The sequence below is a fragment of the Xyrauchen texanus genome, chromosome 33 (genome assembly GCF_025860055.1).
Source record: "Xyrauchen texanus isolate HMW12.3.18 chromosome 33, RBS_HiC_50CHRs, whole genome shotgun sequence".
In the NCBI taxonomy this organism is placed as follows: Eukaryota; Metazoa; Chordata; class Actinopteri; order Cypriniformes; family Catostomidae; genus Xyrauchen; species Xyrauchen texanus.
The window spans coordinates 16,282,529-16,308,433 of record NC_068308.1 but is presented as its reverse complement, the minus strand read 5'-3'; the positions used below and the strand labels follow the sequence as shown (position 1 = coordinate 16,308,433).

At 43.8% G+C, this 25,905-nt stretch overlaps 1 protein-coding gene across 1 annotated transcript in view; it reads right to left on the bottom strand.

The window, feature by feature from the left end:
• Positions 1-25,905, bottom strand: part of dnah9 (dynein, axonemal, heavy chain 9) — a 241,431-nt gene that overhangs the window by 135,465 nt on the left and 80,061 nt on the right. The window contains exons 41-42 of the mRNA XM_052102818.1: positions 22,746-22,985; positions 5,589-5,750 (exon numbers count right to left, since the gene is read on the bottom strand). Of these exons, the coding sequence (XP_051958778.1) occupies positions 5,589-5,750; positions 22,746-22,985 (402 nt within the window). The remainder of the gene's footprint in view (positions 1-5,588; positions 5,751-22,745; positions 22,986-25,905) is intronic.

Here is a 25,905-nt window from a genome sequence, read left to right as displayed (position 1 = left end):
AGCTATTCCAAATCTTCTAAAGCCATATGATAAGTTTTCTCTAATTAGCATTGGCTCTCAGAGCAGCACTGGCCTCACACTTAATGAGTCTCTCCACTGCAGCAAACTTCCAGTGAAAACGTCTCAGGTTACATGTGTAACCCTTGTTCCCTGAAAAAGGCGGAACGAGATGTTGCGCTGCTAAGCGCTACGGGGGGGGAACAGCTTTAGCTGTGAGCCGAGCTGAATAAATGTGTGGAACACGTCAATGAACATTGACCGGAATTTATAGCCTCGGCTGATGTAATCATTAGATGCACCTGAGGCCAGGCTATAAATGGATACGTCACCAGGTGTCGTCAGATACTTCTTTTTGAAGAGCAGTCCTGGGACGCCCCAGTGTGCAAGCAGCGCAACATCTCGCTCCGCCTTTTCAGGGAACAAGGGTTACACATGTAACCTGAGACGTTCCCTTTACAAAAGGCTTCACTACGATGTTGCGCTGCTAAGCGCTACGGAGAACGCAATACCCACGCCGCCGCACTTGGGGCTGTCCGGACCCCTACGGTTGTGCAGTGTACTCACAAAAACGCGAGCGGTCTCAGACATGAGCTTGAGATGTCGACTCAAGGGCATAAGAGCCCGGAGTAGCATAAACATCTAAACCATTCAATTTTGATGAATGTGTGCGGAGAGGACCAGCCTGCCGCATCACAAACTTGTTCAGGCATGAGCTGAGATGTCGACTCAAGGGCATAAGAGCCCGGAGTGCAGAATATCCAAACTAAAAAAGTCAAATGAATGTGTGCGGAGAGGACAACCTGCCGCATCACACACTTGTTTAGGCATGGGCTGAGATGCCGACTCAAGGGCATAAGAGCCCGGAGTAGCAAAGCATCTAGCCCATAAAGTTCAATGAATGTGTGCGAAGAGAACCCTATCGCAACACAAACTTGTCATAAAACTGATGAATGTGAGCGGAGAGGACAAGCCTGCCGCATCACAAACTTGTTCAGGCATGAGCTGAGATGTCGACTCAAGGGCATAAGAGCCCGGAGTAGCAAAGCATCTAACCCATAAAGTTCGATGAATGTGTGCGAAGAGAATCCTATCGCACCACAAACCTGTCATAAAAACTGATGAATGTGAGCGGAGAGGGCCAGCCTGCCGCATCACAAACTTGTTCAGGTATGAGCTGAGATGTCGACTCAAGGGCATAAGTGCCCGGAGTGCAGAACATCCAAACTAAAAAGTCCAATGAATGTGTGCGGAGAGGACAACCTGCCGCATCACACACTTGTTTAGGCATGGGCTGAGATGCCGACTCAAGGGCATAAGAGCCCGGAGTAGCAAAGCATCTAGCCCATAAAGTTCGATGAATGTGTGCGAAGAGAACCCTATCGCAACACAAACTTGTCATAAAAACTGATGAATGTGAGCGGAGAGGACAAGCCTGCCGCATCACAAACTTGTTCAGGCATGAGCTGAGATGTCGACTCAAGGGCATAAGAGCCCGGAGTAGCAAAGCATCTAACCCATAAAGTTCGATGAATGTGTGCGAAGAGAACCCTATCGCACCACAAACCTGTCATAAAAACTGATGAATGTGAGCGGAGGGGCCAGCCTGCCGCATCACAAACTTGTTCAGGTATGAGCTGAGATGTCGACTCAAGGGCATAAGAGCCCGGAGTGCAGAACATCCAAACTAAAAAGGTGCAATGAATGTGTGCGGAGGGGACAACCTGCCGCATCACAAACTTGTTTAGGCATGGGCTGAGATGTCGACTCAAGGGCATAAGAGCCCGGAGTAGCAAAGCATCTAACCCATAAAGTTCGATGAATGTGTGCGAAGAGAACCCTATCGCAACACAAACTTGTCATAAAAACTGATGAATGCGAGCGGAGAGGACCAGCCTGCCGCATCACAAACTTGTCCAGACATGAGCTTGAGATGTAGACTCAAGGGCATACGAGCCCGGAGTGGCAAAACATCCAAACTATAAAAATCCAATGAATGTGTGCGGAGAGGACAACCTGCCGCATCACAAACTTGCTGCAGAGGGAGACCTCTAGCCAAGGTTTTAAAGGAGGAGAGCCCTCTGGTAGAGTGCACCCTGAAACCTACTGGCGAAGCTTGACCGCACGCCTCATAGGCCCGGGCAATAATGAGGATGCCTCTTTGAGGGCACCCCGCCCACCAAGCCGTGGCAAACCGCAGTGGCCACATTGAACCTGGCAGTGGCGAGGCAAGTGCCCGCTGACAGTTCTTTCTACAGAAAATCCAGAACTGAAACAAACTGGCAGTTAGCTGGTTCTGTAATAAGAACTTTAGTAGAAGGAAACGCATGCAGGTGCATTTGCGCTATTACGCTCAGCCCCTCCCAAGGGGAGGGGAGGGGGACTGGGCGACTCGGGAGAAGTAGAGGAGACATTGCGCTATCAACTGAGGCGAAGAGGTCCTCTTCTGCCCTGTAAAATCTACCCAGATCAGTTCCAAGTGGAGGGAGCCCTAGCACTTGAAATGGTCTCGATAATCTCAAGAGAAAACCCTGTGAACCTCATTTGGTACCCTTAGGGGCCAGACATGAAAGGTTTCACACTCGGGCCGGGATGAAATATCGCCCCTGTGCCTGAGACAGAAGGTCCCTCCTGTCCGGAATCGCCCAAGGCGAGCCGTTGAGGAGAGATATAATTTCTGAGAACCAAATCCTGTTCGGCCAGTGAGGCGCTATCAGTAAGAGGCAAGACCCTTGCTGGCTGAACTCTGGCTAAGACTCCCGGAGCAGAGAAACCGGGGAAAAGCATACCGACACATTCTGGGCCATGTATGCCTATCAGCGCCCAGACCCAGGGGGCTGGGTGACTCAGAGAGAAGTAGAGGGACATTAGCAGTCTCTTGAGAGGCTGAAGAGGTCCACTTCTGCTCTGTAAAATCTCTCCCAAATTTATTGTACTACCCTGGGGTGGAGTTTCCACTGCCCCTCGGTATGTTCTGTCTGGACAGCAAATCTGCTCCCACATTTAGGCCCAGGGATGTAAATTGCCCTGAGTGACAGGAGCTTGCCCTGGGCCCAAAGGAGAATCCGACGTGTCAGAAATACAGCTGACAAGAACGTGGGTCTCCTTGATGATTTATGTAAGAGACTACCGCTGTATTGTCCACCAGCACCAAGACATGGCAGCCTCAGGAGGAGGTATTTCAGGGCCAGAAATACAGCCATCAACCCGAGACAGTGACTGAGACAACCGAGCTGACGACCCTCCTATCCCCTTAAGCTGGACTGACCACTTAAGGCCGCTACCCGCCCGGTCAGGGAGGCGTCTGTCGCTAGCAGTCTGCGACAACAAGACGCACCTAGAGTGGGACCCACGGCAGAAAACCGGGTCTGAACCACATAGAAAGGGAACAAAGCCTGAGGTGCGTAACCCTATTTAGCCCAGGGTTTTGGCCCTTGGAAGAAATCCCCTGGCTTTTGGCCACAACAAAAACGGTCTCATGAGCAGAAGGTCCAGAGGGATCACCGTGGACGCTGTTCAGCCCTGAGACCTGGAAATCGATACTGATAACAGTGCAACCTAGCCTGACTTTGCTCAGGGTGATCTGAATGGACTCAATCCTAGCGGGAGACAGTTGTGCCAGCATAGTGATTGAACTCCATACGATGCCCCGATAGACAGTGTTCTGAGTGGGAGAGAGGACGCTTTCTTGGCGTTGAGCCTCAACCCCAGAGAAACAGATGAGCTAAGACGATGTCCCTGTGCTGAACTGCCAGTTCCTGGAACTGGCGCTAGGATCAGCCAGTCGCTCTACGTAATTCAGAATGCAGATGCCCCGAGTCGCAAGGAGCCAGCGCTACATCATGCATTGTGAATGTGAGGGTAAAAAGGGCTAGGCTGGGTGAAAGAACCTGACCCTGGAAGACTTCAGCCCCAGAAGTGAACCTCAGGAACTTTCCATGTTGTGGCAGAACTTCTAAATGAAGTATAGAAGTGCGTCATAAGATCGATGGTGACCAGCCAAACGAGTTGTAGGGCTTGAGACACCGACCGCCTTGACAGGCATCATCTTGGACTTGAACACCCACGGGTAGTTCAAGCTTAAGATCTAAGCCAGACGCCACCCCTCACCCTCCATGGGAAACGGGAAGTATTTAGTGTAATAACCTAATCTCTCTCTGGAAGGGGAACACATACCATGGCCCCTTTAACCAGGAGATTGAGAGTTTTTTTTTTTACAAAAAAGAAATCCGGTTTACGGTAGTGAGAACACGCCGTTGAAACACGGAAAAGCGGCGAGAGAATTAAATCCTGACGCCCTTATAAGACCCACAGAAAAGGATATATCCGGCAGAAGTTTCCACGCTTGTCCACTATGTTGAGATGGGTATTATATTTTAACACTTCCTGTTGAGGGGTTGTCGGGTGTTTCGCGTCCTGAATAAAATGCAGGAACAGCGAAAACACCCAATTTTGATGGAAGCCTCTGCAATTTTGAATAAAATGCAGGAACAGCGAAAACACCCAATTTTGACGGACCCCCGTGCCTCAGCACCCACGATAGTCGAATATAATGACGTCGAGGGTATGTGAACACGGGAAGAAAATATATATATATTTTTTATATATTTTTTATTTATTAATTTTTTTTTTTAATTTTTTTTTAGGGGTTCTCCATGAGCGAAAAAGCTCTTCAAGGAGGTTATCAAAGAAAGGGAAGGGACCCATGAGGCGTTCCCTTTCTTAGACTGGAAGATAAAATCTATCCCCTAATTGGAGCATTTGGGGGTCTCTTTTCACGTGGCCAGTCCAATCTGGCAACCGCACGAGTAACAACATAGAGCAATTCCTCCGTGAGATTTTTTATCGCGGACGGAAAGCTCGGAGGCGGAAGATAATAGCGATCCACCTCATGATCCGAAGAAGTGTCGGAACGCCGCCGAGATCATGTGAAGGACCAGCTGGGTTTGGGGAGAGAGTGAGAGAAAGGGATCAACCCGCCTCTTGCTCCTCAGCCAAATCCATGCACGAGCCCCACGAACGATCTTTTCATGAATGCTGACTCCGGAAGCAAGCGAGGCGAGCACGCCCTGCTGCAACGCGAGAGCAGCGTGCTCTACCCTCAAACAAACAGCAAAAACTGATGTGTGCCGCCTTCAGCTATAGAGCAAGAAGAGGGAACACGCACCGCTTGCTTTCAGTCATTCTCTCTTTCTTTTTTTACATTTTTTTTAGAAATATATATATATATATATATATATATATAATATTTTCTAAACAGAAGAGAAAAATAGAACAACGTTCACTGCACACTGCCAACTGAATCTATCTCCTAACAGAGGAAAGAAAGTTTTGACAGGGTGTGTGAAACACACAGAAACAGAATCGCTCTGAAAAAAGAGTTTCTGACGACACCTGGTGACGTATCCATTTATAGCCTGGCCTCAGGTGCATCTAATGATTACATCAGCCGAGGCTATAAATTCCGGTCAATGTTCATTGACGTGTTCCACACATTTATTCAGCTCGGCTCACAGCTAAAGCTGTTCCCCCCCCGTAGCGCTTAGCAGCGCAACATCGTAGTGAAGCCTTTTGTAAAGGGAACCTCTAACCTCATAGAACTTTTTCACCATGTCTGACTGTAGCTTGTCAAAGATGGCAAAATCTTTGTCCTCCACCATCTTGTCACGGTAAACTCGGTTGGACTCATGAAGGTAGATCTTAACAAGGTCCTGAGGAGTCCGCAAACACTCGCTGTTGCAAAAAAGTATGCCCTGCAATGAAAAAGGCATCAAAAGTTAGGTTTTCCTCAAGCATTTCATGCTCAACAATGTCTTTTGCACCTCTGTGGCAAAGGAATACAAAATGAAGATAAGTACAATTAAAACTTTGAAACAAGAACAAAAATAATGAATTAAGGAGGTAGTCCAATTGACAGTCTTAAAAGAAAAGAAAAAAAAAACTTTTATGTCTTTTTGTCCTGTGTGTACACTGGTGGTGAGCTTGGAAAATAAATTGTATGCTCGGATTTAATTAAGCAATATCACATGTGTAAGAGTGCTACAATATACTACTGAATATCAGTATGGCTGTGGCTTGAAATCACAGCCATGCTTATTTTCAGTACAACAGAACTCTTTTGTGATGTTGCTTTTATACAACTGTTTGTATGAACTGTAGTTCATATTGAGAAACTTACATTTAAGACACTTTTGCCAAATGTTTGTCTGTTTATGCTCTTCTAATGAAATATTTTCAAAACGAAGCAAAAAACATAATGATGAAGATCTAAGAGTCTATGTGGAATGTCGCAAACACAGACAAGTGGAGTGTTTTAAACAGTGAAGCGTCCTAGTGCTGTTATAGTACAGCACATATCAGCACTCTTGGAAATGCCCTTGTCCAATCAGATTAGAGGACCAGAACTAGGTAGTCCAATTTTCAGTGTAAAGAAAGTAGAACAAACCATTCATGTCAGCAAAGTCCATTGATTTTTGTCTATTGGTGAGTTTCCAAAGGAATTATATGCTCTGGTATGTCTAAAACTGTATTTCCTGCCACAGGACTTTTACATCTACAGCATGCTCAATTATTATCCAAGTAAGTATTCTGATCTTATCATTATTTCATGCATATTTATCAACTTCAAACCATATAAACTTGAATGATTAATGGATTTAATCACTTTTAGGTGGTATGTATTTGTGTAATGATGGAGGATGTTGCGAAAGTGACTAACCTTATATCAAGGTGTGCATAATTATTAGGCAGCATCATTACCTCAGGTAAAAAGAGCCAAAAAAGAGATTTGACACTGTGTAACCCGGTCACACACACACAAGATGAGACAGTCACAATGTTGGATGAAACTGCTTTTAATGTTTATTAAAAGCAGTGCAGGCAAAAGTACAAAACAAGGGAAATCCAGTGAGAGTAGTCGAGGGGGAGCGTAAGGTCGGAAGCCGGGAAACAACGATATAAACAAGGGGCAGATCTAATGAGGGAGGTGAACGATAAGCGGGGAAAACAGTTAACAACTAGGGCGAAGGACAAGACGAGACTAGCGGGAACAAAGACAGGGGAACGAGAGAGTTGGCAAGCTAAACAGGTAATCAAACAGTGGGGAGGTCAAAACTAGACGAGACTAGCGGGGCATAAACACGGGAATCTAAATACATACAATAACCAACCCGAGTGAAATGAAAGGGTTGTGATATATATATAGGGGAAGGTGCAGGTGTGAACAATGAAGGTGACGAGACGAGTGCAGGTGAATCTAATGTGTGGGGATAGGATGCGCGTGAGTGTAGGTGGTCATAATGTAGGGGTGATTGAGAAAGTGCCGGTGGTCATAATGTTCTGGCCACCGGAGCGTGCATGCGAACATGAGTCAGAGGGGGGAGAGAGTTACGAGCGAGAGCTCGTAATTGCATAAAGAGCGTGAGTGCTCGAGGGAGGAAAAAAGAGTGTACGAGCTCAAGGGGGCGGAGCGAGGGAGCGGGAAGTGAGCACGCTCGCGGAGTGGCAAGCGTGAGCGCTTGAGGAAGCAGGGATGGGGCAGAGGAGCGGGGTTCGTTACAGTACTCCCCCCTCTGAATAGGACGGCTCCTGACGGCCGCGCTCGGCTGCGAGGAGCGCAAGGGGACAGAACAAGCGTGGGATCTCGCGGGGAACAGAACGAGAGTGTGATCTCGCGGGGGACAGAACGAGAGTGTGATCTCGCGGGGGACAGAACGAGCGTGTGAGCTCGCGGGGGACAGAACGAGCGTGTGAGCTCGCGGGGGACAGAACGAGCGTGTGAGCTCGCGGGGGGCAGAACGAGCGTGTGAGCTCAAGGGGGGCAGAACGAGCGTGTGAGCTCGCGGGGTGCAGAACGAGCGTGTGAGCTCGAGGGAACAGAGAACCCACACAACACAAACAATATGAGGGCATTCCAAGGGGGATAGAAGGTACAAAAGGGAAATAAAACAGTCCATGGGGGTCAATGGGCAGTTCAAGGCAAGGTCAGGGGGAACATAGTGGACAGGCGGGTGGTCGGGAGATCTAAGGGGCAGCCATAGGGCAGAGACTGGGTCAGGAGGTCTAGAAGGCGACTGGAGGACAGGGACTGGGTCCGGGGGTCTGGAAGGTGACCACCGGACAGGAATAGGGTCCGGAGGCCAGGGAAGAGGCCACAGGACAGGTAGAGGCTCAGGACGTCCGGGCTGAGCCGTGAAAGGTGGAGTCGTCAGAGGCGGCACCGTAGTTGGCTCTGGAGGTGGGGTCCTGGAAGGCTCCGGAGGTGGAGCCGAAGGAGGCTTTAGGGGCGAAGGCTTGGAAGGCTCTGGAGGTGGAGCCGAGGGAGGCTTTAGGGGAGAAGGCTTGGAAGGCTCTGGAGGTGGAGCCGAAGGAGGCTTTATGGGCGAAGGCTTGGAAGGCTCTGGAGGTGGAGCCGAAGGAGGCTTTAGGGGTGAAGGCCTGGAAGGCTCAGGAAGTGGAGCCCATGGAGGTGGCGCCGTAGGAGGCTCCAGAGGTGAAGCCCTGGAAGGCTCTGGAGGCAGAGCCGAGGGAGGTGAAGCCGTGGGAGGTGGCGCCGTAGGAGGCTCCAGGAGTGAAGCCCTGGTAGGCTCTGGAAGGCAGAGCCGGGGAGGTGGCGCCAGAGGAGGCGGAGCCAGCAGGAGGCTCCAGAGGCGAATCTCTAGAGGGCTCTGGAGTCTTAGGGAGCAGAGCCATGAGAGGCTCGGGAGGTGGAGCCGTAGGAGGCTCTGGTGGTGGAGCCGTGGAAGGCTCGAGAGGCGGAGCCCTAGGAAGCTCTGGAGTCCTAGGGAGCAGAGCCATGAGAGGCTCGGTAGGTGGAGCTGTAGGAGGCTCTGGAGGGGAGCCGTGAGGAGGCTCGGGAGGCAGAGCCATAGGAGCCTCTAGTGGCCGAGCCCTGGGAGGCTCGGGAGGTGGAGCCGTAGGAGGCTCTGGAGGGGGAGCCGAGGAGGCTCGGGAGGCAGAGCCATAGGAGCCTCTAGTGGCCGAGCCCTGGGAGGCTCGAGAGGCTTGAGGGGGGAGCCTTGAAAGACTCGAGAGACTAAGCCCTGAGAGGCTTGAGAGGAGGAGGAGCCCTGAAAGACTCGAGAGGGGGAGCCCTGAGAGGCTTGAGAGGGGAGGAGCCCTGAGAGACTCGGAGGGGCGGAGCCCTGAGAGGCGGAGGAGCCCTGAGAGACTCGAGAGGCGAGCCGTGAGAGGCTTGAGGGGTGGAGCCATGAAAGACTCGAGAGGGGACGCCCTGAGAGGCGGAGGAGCCCTGAGAGACTCGAGAGGCTGAGCTGTGAGAGGCTTGAGGGGTGGAGCCATGAAAGACTCGAGGGATGGAGCCCTGAAAGACTCGAGAGGCTGAGCCGTGAGAGGCTTGAGGGGTGGAGCCATGAAAGACTCAAGGGATGGAGCCCTGAGAGACTCGAGAGGCGAGCCGTGAGAGGCTTGAGGGGTGGAGCCATGAAAGACTCGAGGGATGGAGCCCTGAGAGACTCGAGAGGCGGCCGTGAGAGGCTTGAGGGGTGGAGCCATGAAAGACTCGAGGGATGGAGCCCTGAGAGACTCGAGAGGCGAGCCGTGAGAGGCTTGAGGGGTGGAGCCATGAAAGACTCGAGGGATGGAGCCTTGAGAGACTCGAGAGGCGAAGCCGTGAGAGGCTTGAAGGGTGGAGCCCTGAGGGACTTGAGGGGTAGAGCTCTGGGAGGCTCGTGGAGGAGGAGCCCTAGGAGGCTCGTGAGGGGCCCTTGGAGACTCGTGAGGCGGAGCCCGGGAGGGCTCAGAGGGGCGAGCAGAACCCGACAGAGCCGTGGGAGGCTCTGAGGGCGGAGCAGAACCCAGCAGAGCCGTGGGAGGCTCTGAGGGCGGAGCAGAACCCGGCAGAGCCGTGGAAGACTCTGAGGGCGGAGCAGAGGTCTGCAGAGCCGTGGAAGACTCTGAGGGCGGAGCAGAGGTCTGCAGAGCCGTGGAAGACTCTGAGGGCGGAGCAGAGGTCTTGAGCACAAGACGAGACTGGGGAGAAGGGACCCTCTTCCTTCTCTACGCCTTCGGCCAACAGGGACGTGGCCATGGGGACGGTCGAGGCTACAGGCGCTGGCTCAGGGGGGTCGAGGCTACAGGCGCTGGCTCGCTGACCGTGGCAGACATGGGCGCTGGCTCACCGGCCGTGGCAGGCAGGGGCGCTGGCTCACCGGCCGTGGCGGGCATGGGCGCTGGCTCGCTGGCCGTGGCGGGCATGGCCGCTGGCTCGTTGGTCGTGGCGGGCATGGCCGCCGCTCGCTGGTCGCGGGCGGGCATGGCCGCCGGCTCGCTGGTCGTGGCGGGCATGGGCGCCGCTCGCTGGTCGTGGCGGGCATGGGCGCCGGCTCGTTGGCCGTGCCAGGCTTCGAGGCTGGGGCCGTGACAGGCCTCGGGACTGGGGCCGTGTCAGGCTTAGGGACTGGGGCCGTGTCAGGCTTAGGGACTGGGGCCGTGTCAGGCTTAGGGACTGGGGCCGTGACAGGCTTCAAAGCGGGGGCCGTGGTAGGCTTCAAAGCGGGGGCCGTGGTAGGCTTCAAAGCGGGGGCCGTGGTAGGCCTCAAAGCGGGGGCCGTGGTGTAGAGCGCTGGTTCAGTATCTGCCTCCCCCACAGTAAACGAGGAACCAGCGTACAGTAGGGCGAGGTCAATAAACTGAGCCAGGTTGAGGGAGCAGCGACCACCAGGCATTAATGATGAGGTTGGCTCATTCAGTCCACACTGAAAAATAGTCTTCAGAGCCACCTCATTAAAATTCACCTGGTTGGCCAGGGCACAAAAATCCACAACATAATCCTCCAAGGGTCGACTCCTGGCGCAAACACACGAGTCGAGCCGCTGGCTCCACAATGTTAAGGGCGGGCTATGGGTTACATAACCGCTGCCTCGCAAAAAACCCCTTGGTCAGCGTCCGAAGAGCCGTCAAACCTCTCAGGGGGTTGAAGGCTCACGGCGCTCAGAAATGCGCTGGGAGCATCAACGGGCTCAGGGACAGACACAGGTAGAACAGGGTGACAAAAGTCAAACAAAGTGCTTACCTGCTGTCCCTGGGCCGTGAGTGCGTGGTAATCTCTCCCAGCCGCAGATCCGCGCTCAGAACACACAACAAAAATCCGCTCTAGAGAGCTGCGCGAATCCGTGGCGTACATTGTGACTGTCTATGGTGAGGTTGGTTATTCTGTAACCCGGTCACACACACACAAGATGAGACAGTCACAATGTTGGATGAAACTGCTTTTAATGTTTATTAAAAGCAGTGCAGGCAAAAGTACAAAACAAGGGAAATCCAGTGAGAGTAGTCGAGGGGGAGCGTAAGGTCGGAAGCCGGGGAAACAACGATATAAACAAGGGGGCAGATCTAATGAGGGAGGTGAACGATAAGCGGGGAAAACAGTTAACAACTAGGGCGAAGGACAAGACGAGACTAGCGGGAACAAAGACAGGGGAACGAGAGAGTTGGCAAGCTAAACAGGTAATCAAACAGTGGGGAGGTCAAAACTAGACGAGACTAGCGGGGCATAAACACGGGAATCTAAATACATACAATAACCAACCCGAGTGAAACGAAAGGGTTGTGATATATATATAGGGGAAGGTGCAGGTGTGAACAATGAAGGTGACGAGACGAGTGCAGGTGAATCTAATGTGTGGGGATAGGATGCGCGTGAGTGTAGGTGGTCATAATGTAGGGGTGATTGAGAAAGTGCCGGTGGTCATAATGTTCTGGCCACCGGAGCGTGCATGCGAACATGAGTCAGAGGGGGGAGAGAGTTACGAGCGAGAGCTCGTAATTGCATAAAGAGCGTGAGTGCTCGAGGGAGGAAAAAAGAGTGTACGAGCTCAAGGGGGCGGAGCGAGGGAGCGGGAAGTGAGCACGCTCGCGGAGTGGCAAGCGTGAGCGCTCGAGGAAGCAGGGATGGGGCAGAGGAGCGGGGTTCGTTACACACTGAAGAGTCAAATATTGTAAAATGCCTTTCAGACGGATACAACACTCTTGAAATAGCTAAACTATTGAGGCGTGACCACCGGAAAATCAAACGTTTTGTTGCGTATAGTCAACTGGGGCACAAAAAACATCTGGAGAAGAAAAGGTGCAAAATTAACTGCAACAGACTTTAAATAAGAATTAAAAGTGAAGCTACCTGAAACCCATTATCCTCCAATGCTACCATATTCCAGAACTGCAACCTACCTGGAGTGTCCAGAAGTACAAGGTGTAAAGAGCTCAGACACATAGCCAAGGTCAAGTAGTCTGAAACACAACCACCACTGAATATATTCTCAAATTGAAGCATCAAGATTTTTCAAAGGTTTAATGGACAGATGAAATGAGAGTGAATCTTGATGGACCAGACGGATGGGCCCATGGCTGGATCACTAATGGACACAGGGCACCACTTCGAGTCAGGCGCCAGCAAGGTGGAGGTGGGGTACTGGTATTTGCTGCTATCATTAAGGACGAGATAGTTGGATCTTTTCGAGCTCAAGATGGACTGAAACTCAACTCTCAAACCTACTGCCAGTTTCTGGAAAGTACTTTGTTCAAGCAGTGGTACAGGAAGAAGTCCTCAGCATTCAAGTAGGCCATGATCTTTTATGCAGGACAATGCTCCATTACATGCATCCAAATACTCCACTGCTTGGCTAGCCAGCAAGGGCCACAAAGATGCCCAAATAATGAATTGGCCCCCTTCCTCACCTGACTTAAATCCTTCTGAGAACTTGTGGGCCCTTCTCAAACATGAGATTTACAGTGAGGGAAGACAATACATCTCTTTGAACAGCATTTGGGAGGCTGTGGTTGCTGCTTCAGCGAAAGTTGGACATGAACAGATCAAGAAACTGACAGAATCCAAGGATGGAAGGCTCATGCCAGTTATTGAAAAGAAGGGTGGCTATATTGGTCATTAAATATTTTTGAAAGGCCAAACATTTTATTTAATTGTCATTTTGTGTTACTTATTTGTTACAACTATAAAAATTGAGAATAAACAATCGAGTTGAGAGGAATTATTTAGGTAATTTAGTTGCCTAATAATTGTGCACACTAATAGTTGCCTAATAATTGTGCACACTTATATATTCCCACGAGAAAGACAAAACTCACTTTTTCTATGTTAAACATTCAGGTTTGAGGTTCAATAACATTTTTGGATTGACTGAGAGCATTGTGTTTGTTTACCAATAAAATGAATCCCGAGGAATACAATTTGCCTAATAATCGTAGTGTACAATTGGCTGCATAGTTGCGGAAATGGATTTTGAACAACGGAGTGCTGCTGTACAAACCTTAATAAAGCATTGACCACGTTTACATGCACTTAAGAAAACGGTTCATTCTAGATAACAGCATTATGAAACAAGAAAGCAGATTTCCTTATGCCGTTTATTGGATTAAGAGAAAATGGTTTAACACTCAGTTTTCTCCCAGAAAATGCAGCTTCTGTGGACATGAAAACACAAGTTTTTGAAGAGTGCGCATGTGCGTGAACAGACCGGATAACAAATGTCATAGGATGGAGCTTAAGAAATGTCAACAAAGTGGAAAAATTCAACATTTTGAGGAGTAGTGGGAACAGTGGGAAAAGCACATACACTACAAAATATATCCATTTATACACACCGAATTAAAATATCAACTGTCCCTCACATTCGCGTATATGCGCTCATACATTGGGGGAATCCAGAAGTTTAATGTTAGAGGAAAACAACTATTGCAGCACAATTCCATTGCAGGTTGCAATAGAAAGTTAAGAAAAGTCTTCCTTGGATGTCATGTTTGTTATTTACACAAGCGTTGTGGGGAAATTACGTTTCTGTAAAGAAAGCTGCTTCCTGACTGATCTGCATGTATATGGGAGAAAAGAGTACACCATTTATACCATTCATGTAAACAGGAACACTGCTTTCTCGCACTACGCCGCTTTCTCACAATAACCCACTTTCTGGTGTCCAAGTAAACGTAGTCAATGATTATCCAATTCAAACCATTTTTGTCTTTGGCTGAAGTCCATCCAAAGTTTAGTCAGGATTTAGTCATGTATTCATGACATTTTACAGTCCATTTTACTCTAAAATGAAAAAAAAAATAAAATAATAAAGTTGAAAAAAAATCATGTGAAAAAATGACAAAAAGGTTTGTCATGTTTTATCCAAATATTAAAACATTTTGAAAATATATATAGACTACATTTGTGAATAAACATAATGTATATAAACATGTATTATTTTTTTTTTGTGAACACAATATTTTGATTCATGGTCAAAAGATTATCATGAAAACTGTCCTTGTGAAAACTTGAACTCCTGTAAGAATAATAGAATATAAACAGTATATTAAAGTAATAACTAGTATTAGTATTAGCTTTTTAGAAGTTACAGTTTTGTGAATCACTTTCGGGACAATTTATTTTGTGTTTTAGACAATATAGGATATTGCATTGAATGTAATGTGTTTGTATGTAAACAGTATATTCACAACACATTGTAATTAGCATGTAACTAAATTCAAGTGCATTTGTGTATTCGCTTCAATTTCTGTGCAGATGTAAGTTCTATATTAAGTTTTAGTTGTAAATAATGCTGATAAATCGCATACAGTTTACAAGATGCAAGGAAATCCCCATCATAGGCTACGATGACTGGATTTTTTTAATGTTATTTATAGATTATTTCTTTAAGTTATTTATGAATGTTTCTTCTTATGAAAACATTGTTATTTCTCATCACAAGTTTTAATTAAAAGCATTTACTTATCGTCATGATGTTCTCATTCATCCTTATTGTTGTTGACTAAATAAAAATACCCCTCAACCTATTAATAAATTTTGACATGAACAATTTCTAACAATTTTATGCACAATTTTGATAGCACTTCTCAGGGTGGGCTGCAACGCCGACAGGGGGTTCTGCAGCACCCCTACTTCCCATGGTTATGTTTGACTGAAGTGGCAGAGAATTTTCAACCACCCAAATAAGATCAATACTTACACTTGAAGATGCTACAATTGGTAAGGTCAGAAGCTCCAAAATGAAACACATACATTGAATTTAGAAAGACATGGCATTGCTATGTGTCTATTACATAAAGTTAAAGAATAGTTCAACCAAAAATGAAAATCCCATCATTACTTTCACACCCTCATCATCATTTTTAACCCATTTGGCTTTATTTCTTCTGCAGAACACAAAAGGATATTGTGGCAGGTCGTGATACTACACACCCGGTCTTGTATTAGGCTAATTATGCCCCCGTGAGGTTTAAAGGCTGAATGCAGAGGGCCGTGCGGGAGAGAGAGATCGTTAGCGGACATGTCCGTCATATGTGTTTGTGTCTTTGTTTTAAGTTTACCATTAAACTATAATTTATATTATCAAGCCGGTTCTCGCCGCCTCCTTTCCATTGAATACGTTACAGATATATTTTAAAGAATTACATAATTGCATTGTTTCTTATGTCATGACATCATGATGTTTGGTTGTGAGACACAAGATACAAGAACCAAGATGTCTGATGTGTTGCAGTGTTTGATTTGTGGGCTGAATATTGATCAATGATAGGGATTATGGATTCAAGAGTGAATAACGACTTCAATTTCAGCCTGTTCATCACACAAAGTGATATGTTGATCCTTTTCAGACCCTATCAGCTATTTTATGGAAATCAGTGATAGCTACATTCTTTAAAATATACCCTTTTGTGTTCCACATAAGAAATAAAGAAAGTTACATGGGTTTGGAACAACATGAGGGTGAGGAAATAATGGGAAAACATCATGTTTGGGTGAACTACAGTATTCCTTTAATACTGTGTACATATTTTGCCAAAAGTTCTTTAATATCTATAATTAACTGAAGCGACTGACTTTCCTCAATGTCCAAAATAAGAATCCAATCCAAAAATTGTCTAGGGAACCTTGGGTAAAGCCAAAAGGTCATCCTGATGCTGAACACATGAATGGACCCCTGAAACCATCATCTTGTGTGATCTTGAACTTGCTGGTGCTGCTGCCTCAAATTCATATTGATTAGCCATCAAGGGGCAGGATAAACAGCCTTTCGTTTGTGTGGGCTAACCCTTAGTCCATACACAGCTCCAGAGCGGCTGCTGACACTTGATTTACAACAAGCATCTGTCCAATTTCTCTCTACCATTCATTCTGACACTTTGGAGCTTCCTCTAACTTCTGAAGGCATGGCTTTGCAACAGTACTTTATCATTTGGAAAATTAGCTTCATTCTAGCACAGGGTTGCAACGAAATCCATCAACAAGAGTTGTAGTTTCTTTTTTTACAATAACCTTTTATATACATAACGTAATGGCTAAATAACATATTATTAATTTGATTACTACAACAACACCAATAATTAGAGTCTGGGGGAGTATTGCCTAAGGCTGGGTGTTTTTTTATTTATTTATTATTATTATTTTTTTTTTTATTTCTTTTTTAAAATCGAGGAATCAAGGTTTGGCATACAAAATATTAGAAAATGCTATAGTTGGATGTATTGTCAATCCCCAAAGTCTAAATAAGGAAGACAAAAATGTTTCGCATGCTGTTCTTATAAGCAAGGTAGGCAGTGCTTACCTAACAGAAGGGTAAAAAGAAAAAAGACAATATGAAATATTTAAAAATAATTGTTAATATACACTACTTTTTCATTCAAATTCATCATCTTTCATCTCAGTTGAGCAGCACAGACAGTTATTAATTTATTCACTTTGGTACCATCCTCAGGTATAAGCAATTTATGTTATGCTTTCTCTAATTCAAAGCATTGTTGACCGCCCTTTAATTCAGCACTGTACGCTCATTTAATTTGAATCATACCCATTACTACAAATGGCCAAGGTAAGCATGCTTACCAAAATGAGTAAGCCAATCAGAAGCTCCTTATTCAGAAGAGCAACTTTTACAACAAAGTGACGGAGATGTTCATTCGCAAGGTGTGATGCATGGATTTTGTGTTCAAATAAATGTAAGCTAATATATTTTAAAAAATCTGTAATATTGATACTAGGTAATTTTTTCCTGGTTAACCTGAGGCTCTGAAAAGGTGATCTGGCAATCATGTCCTTCTTGTATTATGCTCGGTCTGTTTTATAGTTCTAATATTAGGGTGCAGTGTATGTTTGGGAAGCACTCATTTTGAAAAACTTGCGAGATGAAATGTAATGATAAATTATTTAATATTGCTGCATTGCTCAGCGTGTACCGCTTGAGGGCGCTGCATGGCCTGGACATTTTTGACAGCCATTTATGGTTATACATATTAATTGTTTGATATACAATGAGTAGGCCTACTTTCAAGATAAACTTGATCATTTTTATACATTGATTTCTAGATAATTTTTTTAATAGATTTGGACTGGATAAAAATGAATACCTACATTGGCAAGTATTTTGCAGTTTTCTTATTTTATTCTATTTCGGAGCATCCGGGTTTATTATATTTTCATTTATTTTACATTTACACTATGTTGACAACTTCCAGTGTGGTGCAATTTTGTGCATTTTTAAGTACATTTAAATGTTGAAAAATCGTGAATTGTCCATAAGTTTGAATTACATTTTAAAATTTTTGCCATATCACCCAGCCCTAGAATTGTCCTGCTAGATTTTTCTTAGTGAATACATTAAGTAATTTCCCTTAAAGTTAATCGATTTAAAACATTATTTAAAATCAAATGCAATGACATTTATTCATTTTTAACTGTAGTGTCCAAATTCTTTTTTGAGCCCCTGTATATAGAGTTATTACTTTTCCAAAATATTGTAATATAATATACGTCGAAATAAAATGGTATTATAATAAAAGTGTATTGGGTCAAAAATCCAGGGGGAACCCAAGTGTTTCACTGATTCAATTTGAGTATAGAGATTTTACAGGTCTATATTACTATGCTATACATATATTACTATCTGATCCTGATATATAATAAAGTGGAATTTAGGTATAAATCATCCATGACAACTCTGATTAACACCATGGATGCAGCACTCATTATTCTCTAGTACATCACTACTCAATACGCTGCCCTCGAGCGATCTTTTGAGACCCGTTATATGCTATTGAGCTTATGATGCTATAATCATCAGAAATATATTTATCAGCAGCCTATCAAATCTGTATGGATTGTGAGGAGTCCATTTTCATGAGGATTTACACTAGTTCTCTACATTGCTGAATCATGTAAGAGAGGGAATTCAATGGCAAGACGATGTCTGAGCATGGCTGATGTTATGAGAGCAGCGGTCGGTCTGCGCGCATGTTCATACACAGTACATGTGTGCTCACACTGTATGTCAATCAAATATGCACTCTCGCAATCTCACTTGAGAGTTAATCAACAAGGCACAAATCTGTCCAATAGCTTGAATAGCTCACCATAGATATGTACTCGTCATGACAACAGTATTTACAGGAAAAAAAAAACAGTTTTTCCTGCAGTGACAGCGTTAAGATGCCTTCACACAAATGCTTTTTAGCGATCTACTTTTGCGCAAAATGCTAAGTGACAAATCTTTATGACTTGTCATTAGAAGGACTTTTGGTGCTAATATTGGATATATCGCTCTTGTTTTTGAACACATCTCATGGTGTTTGTTAGTTGGCAATCACAGTGACATAACTGATCTATATCAGAAAATGTAACTGTTACACTAGGGATGGGGAATGTCAGGCCTCGGGGCCATATAAGGCACGCAAGACCATTTTACCCCAGCCCGAAAGGCCATTTGAGAAATAATATGAAAAGCAAAAAAATGTCCTTGATTCAATTAACTTAAGAAAAAAAATCCTTTCAAATAAGGTTTAACAATTATTTTAAATGATTATTTTAAATGAGGCCAATTTTCAGGGCAAGCAAAGCCTTCTCTGCTGGCCTAACATGCCAAATTAATAAATACATATTTTTCATCCTTTCATTCTCAATCACCATGTATTTGTAATCACTTTCCACTCTTAATTAATCTACAAACAAATAGAGAAAAATGAAAAGTTTATCCAGTCAGAATATATTCCTTGATTCTTACAAGCAATGTGTTACAACTGTTTCACAAATCGCATGCTCGAAGCAGCACGTGAGTCTGAGCTCCATTCTTCAGGCCTTCAGAATTTCTTCAGAATCCCACAACAGTGCAAACGAATGAGCAACTAAAGTCAGTTTGTCAGATTCATCATCCAATCAGATTGAATTATTTGTTCTTGGTGGGTGTGATCTTTAGGATATGTCCCGGTCAAGGCGTTCTAGCTGGCCTTGAGTGACACAATCAAGTTTTAAGTGTTGTTATTTGGGAAGAGCACGAGATTGTTATATCTGCCGCTATCACCATTGAGAAAGAGATCCTTATGGATTTAAAAACACGAGAAGTTCTACGTGACCATGTGATTGCTTAATTTATTAAACAGGAAAGGAGGGCTGATTTTCACTTCAAGTAAATTGGTAAGTGGTTTTTGCATTGTTATAGCAACTCCTAGCAAAAGGAGTTTTCTAAGTGTAAATTAGGCTGCTTGAACTTTCAGTGTCGGATAAAATTTTGAAAAGTAGTGCTGCGTTCCATTCAACTCAGAAAGTCAGGTTTTACAACTTCCTACTAGGAAAAGTGCAATGGAATGCATCTTAAAGTCAGAATTACAACTTGTAGGCTCATGCAGAACTTCTCAACGCCAATTTCGCAAAGATGCAGGTGCATTATGTCACACAAACCTGTTGACACTCAGAGAGATATACAAAGTAAGTGATAAACATTCACTTTATTAAGTAATATTGATAAATTAGTTTGTTTCCACATTACATGATATTAAAGCTTGTTTAACAAATGCCTGCAGAAACAAATGTATAAAACATTATAATCTCTTTTGATAATCGTACAAATGCTAATGCTGCAAAATTGTTTATCAGTTGGGTTGTTAAGAGACATCTCTAATGAGAGTCAAACCCCTGCTAAGCTAACGAGAGCATTGCAGTTCCGAATATCAGGGAATTAAATGCAATTATGGAGATATCAAGTAGGAATATCCCACATCCAACTTGAATAGAACGCAGCATAACAGTGTACCCTGACGAAACAAAATGTATTGCAAGCAACATTTAAATTGCAAAAATTATGATTTTTTAATGTTTGTTCGGGAGACGTTCATTTCACAAAACAGTCATGCTGCAGTTAAAATTAGGCTTGCTTGAGCATTAAATGTCCTTTCAAGTTCTGGTTTTCGTGTGTGGCTGTTTTTTTAAATGTCAGTTGGTATTACTAGTTAGCTGTAACATAATATATGATGCCCAAAGGCATAGGGGGGACTTTTAATGCACGGCCCACCACTGAACAACACAAAATATTGTATAATAGACAGACCTTTTAGTGTTTTTGGTGTGTGAGCATACAATGGAATGCGTACATTAATTTCAACTCACAATCAGAAATTATTTCGTAAATACTCAAATGGCCCTTAATGGAAAAAGGTTCCCCAACCCTGTGTTACACTCCTTATGTTTAAAATAATTACTAAAAGGGATAGTTCACCCATGTGTTTTACTTTCTTTCTGCAGAACACAAATAAAGATTTTAAGAATATCTCAACTCTGTAGGTCCATACAATGCAAGTGAACAGTGTCCAGAACTATGAAGCTCCAAATAGCACATACAGGCAGTATAAAAGTAATCTATAAGACTCCAGTGGTTTAATCTATATCTTCAGAAGTTATATGATAGCTGTGGGTGAGAAAAATATCAATATTTAAGTCCTTTTTAACTATAAAACTGACAAAGTCTACGGCTACACAGATAACCGCTCTGTACGATTGTGGTAAGAAAAATAGCATGCAGGTTGGCAGCACGAGGGGACCCTACACAATATTAGGCAGGTGGTTTTAACGTTGTGGCTGATCGTTGTATATATACATGTGTATATATAGATATATAATCATAAAAAATAAGAGTGCAGCTCTCGAGGGTACAGGGATCAAGCTTTGCGTTCCCTGAACTTTTATGAAGTTGAGCAGCCCTGCTCTAGTAAGTTCAACACTGCAGGCTGCAGTCAAGAAACTCTCTGTCAAGCATATGGCTTTTCAGAAGATGCCATTTTCCAGTGTACCTTTCTTTGAAAACAAATAAATCAAACTGATTGCCCACTACTGCTCAGCAAGCTATAGTCTCTGTCCTTCCCTGAAGCTATGCCCAGACAGCACCGTTATGAAGTCCGTTATGATGACATAGAGCAGACAACAAGCATGGTGCTCTGCCTCCCAGAGAGACAACATCACAGAAAATACTGCTGTCATATCACAGCAGTGCTGAAATTGGTCCTCAATGGAGCCTAATTATCGGTGCATTTCTTCACACACAGGCTATAAATTAATGACTCTCCGCCAATCAATGTATTGAAATAACTACCAACCGGGAGTATGTGAGTGGAAAAGTTTTTCACAGAACTTTATTAAAAATGTTTTAAAAGAAACTTTTTCTTTGCCATGGGGTAAATGGGCTCCCTCACTGATTCCGTAAAATTTTTTAAACAGATTGGCTAAGATTGTGCCTTGGGTCTTTTTAATTCACTGTATCACATACCAATTAATCTGCAAGCAATCACCTTCACACTGTCTCATAACAACATAAATAGTGAACTGACATTTAAAATAAGTAAAAAGAACAGAAAAAGAGTGAAAATCGTATGGAAAATTCAGACTGAATGTGTCACAAAATGTGGAGTACTCCACAGTACTCAAAGTACTCTGCTGTAAGGCAATCCTCTTCTCCTTTTCTCTCTGTCCTCAGGCAGCTGAACAGTGAGTTGAATTAGTAAGGTAGAACTAAGTGCTGCATATCAAATGTTTCTTCAGCTCTCTCTCTCTCAGTTTGCTTCATTACTTTGTCTGCACCCAAAACAATGAGCAGTGGTTCAGAGGCTATTTTTTTTCTTTTTGGCCTTTCATCAGCGTCAAGCCAGGGAAATGGGGCACAATAAAGTCATTTTAAAACAATGAAACCCAAGACCGTTTTTCTAAGCCACCGTTATAACAAGAACTGGAACACAAGCGGCACACTTGAAAGGTGGACGTGCTGAATTGTTTATGCATGAGCATCTGGCTAATGATGGTGAGTTTCTTAACTAAGTTGAGAATGGACAATTTAAATTTGACCACAGGTCTGTCTGAAAAAAGGCTGGAGGAAAACATAAAATGGCTTTAATTAATGGATAAAATGGGGGGTTCTGGATTCGTCAGAAGTTAAGTGACTTCTATTAGACTGTGCACATAAAAAGGATCCGTGGATGAAATAATTCTTAACTTCTGCCTGTAAAGAGAAACAATTCAGAGGCTGATTAGTGCACTGTCTGACAGAGCTTTAGTCCCAAGGGTCCACCGTCAAGCGTATTTAAGTATAAAGTGATATTTTCATTTAAATAAATAACCACATAATAGCCGTTCTGTTACAATAATCTTCAGCTCATTTCAAACTATTAGCTTTGCCTTCTAATCAATAGTCATTTGAGACAGTCTTTCCTGAGAACTCAGAGGCAAAGGCTTATGAGATTAATAATATAGAGTAAATGTAATTTTAAACATAGACAAAATTATACAACTTTCAATAGTCTGAAACAAGCCAGACATCACAGCGGGTAAGTCATTTTCATCACACTGATTGACATTCAAAGAGCGCCCAAGAGGGGTTGCTGGGATAAATGGTTTATTACTAAAAGATTATTATTTCATTCTGTTTCAATGTGAGCTGACCTTAGGGCTGTCTGAGTACCTGGAATATGTTGGAGAGATCCCGGAGATTGAAGATGTAGTGGAATTTGATGGCGGTTGGGAGGAATGTGGCAGTCACACGTTGATGGAATGCTAGAGACAATTGGACCAGCTGTGAGCAGCTCTTCTGCAGAACTGGAGCGAATCCTTCACCACAGACGTGTTGACTTAAGATGCTGCAGTAGATCGTGTTTAGGGCATCCACTCCAGGGAAGGAGAGAGCAAACACGGAGAAATGCCTCTGAAATAGATGTTGACAGTTTCAAATTAAACCTTTATTTTAATTTTGAGCGCTGGGATAATATTGATTATCACAAAAATATTTAGGATTCTCCTTTTCTTTAAAAAAAGCACAAATTTGGGTTCCAGTGAGGCACTACAATTGAAGTGAATGGGGCCAATCCCTAAACATTAAAATACTCACAGTTTCAAAAGTATAGCCACAAGAAGTATACATTATGCATGTTAACATGAATTTAGTGAGATACAATCACTTACAAATATTTTCTGTGTAAAGTTAAAGACAATAAAAACTATACAGCTCAAATAATACATGAGTTTTAATAGAAGAATTGATGTAAGAACTTTTAGATCAGGGGTGCCCAATACGTCGATCGCGATCTACCAGTCGATCGCAGAGGCAATGCTGGTAGATCGCACAAAATTTAAATGTACTTTCGTTAAATTTTTATAAAAATAAATATAACGTCTTTCCTTCTTTTAGTTTCTGTCTGACTTGCACTTGACGAGTAAATATTGACCAGGCGAGGTTTTGTTTATTCAGTTGCCATGACAACTAGGTTTGCGCATACTCGCCTTCCAAGGACTTCTGAGAACAGAGCGCGAAATTGTGATGCTACTGCACGGATTAGGCAAAACTGAATGGAATCAGACAGGTAAATGCCCTGGCTATTGTAATCTATTGTGCTGTAGGTGTTTTGGGTTTAGTTTTAAAACTGAATGATATCAACATTGAACATTATTATATATTTCTTTATTAATTAGGGATACATGTCCCAACAAACATTTTCTTATTTTAAATGAAACTGTGTTTTTTTAGTTGGTAGATCTTATTGAGTTGGTCATTTAAAAGTAGATCATCACACAAAAAAGTGTGGGCACCCCTGTTTTAGATAATTATAAGCTTCACATTTCAGCATTTGAACCCATTTGAACCCATTCACATTCATTGTAAGTGCCTCATTGTAAATACACATCCTACCTTTATGCAGTGAACAAACTTATATGACTCTGTGCTCATGAAACTCCAAGAGACAACACACAGTCATTAAACATATCTCACATTTAACACATTTAAGCCTTTTAAAAATGTGGGTTGACAAATTAATTAAAAAAAGTACAAATGTAATGTCATGAACTTGCATGTGAAACTTGCTGACACTGTTTAAACTTCATGTCAACTACATATTTTAATACAAATTATTAAGTTGAAACCTAAAGATAAAGCAGAATTGCACATATAACAATGTAACACAGCCGGTGTGCTGGTCAAGCTCCGACAGTGCCAAGCATCCATCTAGCGAATCTCCACTCTCTTCCTAACAAAACAGACTAATTACTTCTCACCCACAAAAATAAGGACTTTGCAAATTCTGCTGCATTGTGCTTCAAGGAAACTAGGCTGAGTGAAGCCATTGCGGAGAGTGCATTATATTTGCCGAGCTTCCAGCTGTTCAGAGCGGATCACACTGCGGATTTAATGGGGAAAACGTGTATTTGGATCAACGAATGTTGGTGCTCAGATGAAAAAACTCTGAAGAAGATGTGCTATCCTAATTTAGAGGTGCTCTTCATAAACTGTAAGCCTTTATACTTGTCGTGGGTGTTTTCCTTGTGTATTGTTGTGAGTGTCTATATTCCTCCACACGCAGCGCTGCAACAGCTGGCTGATCAGATCACAGACATAAAGAGCAACAACACCCGGACTCACTTATTATTATTCTTGGAGATTTTAACAAGGCAAATGTTACACGTGAACTGCCCAAATACAAACAGCACATTACACGCCTCACCAGACACAGAAATAAACTGGATCATTGCTACACAACAATAAAGTATGCATATCGCTCTGTCCCACATGCAGCTTTAGGACTCTCTGATCACTGTCTGGTTCATCTTCTATCGATCTACAGACAGAAACAAAAATCAGCTAAACCTGTAGTAAAGACTGTAAAAAGCTGGACCAATGAATATCCAATGAGATGATAGTGGACTTTAAGAGGAACACCCCAACATTAACCCCACTCATTATTCTGAAGAGCACTGTGGCAGCAGTGGAGTCATTCAGGTTCATGGGCACTACCATCTCACAGGACCTGAAGTAGGAGACCCACATAGACTCAGTTTTGAAAAAGGCCCAGCAGAGGTTGTACTTCTTTCCCCAGTTGAGGAAGTTCAACCTGCCACAAGCGCTGCTGACACAGTTATACTCAGCAGCCATTGAGTCTGTCCTCTGCACTTCAATAACTGTCTGGTTTGGTTCAGCTACCAAGTCAGACATAAGAAGAATTCAACGGATAGTTCGGACTGCTGAGATGATCATTTGCACTCCCCTACCCACCCTGCTAGAACTGTACACATACAGAGTGATGTGTCACTCTTGACCCCAGCACACTTCCTCTTCTAACTGTTGCCTCTGGCTGGCGCTACAGAGCACTGAGCACCAGAACAGCCAGGCACAGGAACAGTCTTTTTCCCTCAGGCCATCCACCTCATGAACAGTTAAAACTGCCACCAAACACTTTCCTTTGGTTAATACAACCATGTGCAATATTCAATCCATCCATTCCTACTTATATCCATATCTCATTTATATTATTTAACATATCCTCCCTCTTCTTCAACACATTACATCACCTGCTCATAACTCTATATCTGAATATAAAATACATATATTTTACATATACATACATATATAGCAACATTATTCTAGCGCTCGTATATATTTATTTTATATCTGTTATATCTTATTTTTTATGTCACTATATGTATATATGATTAAATGTATATGTTTTTATGTATGTATATATACATTGCATTCTCTTGCACTGGAAGCTTCTGTCACCATGACAAATTATTTGTGTGTGTCAGCACACTTGGCAATAAAGCATATTCTGTATCTGAAAGAAATCGTGGCATCT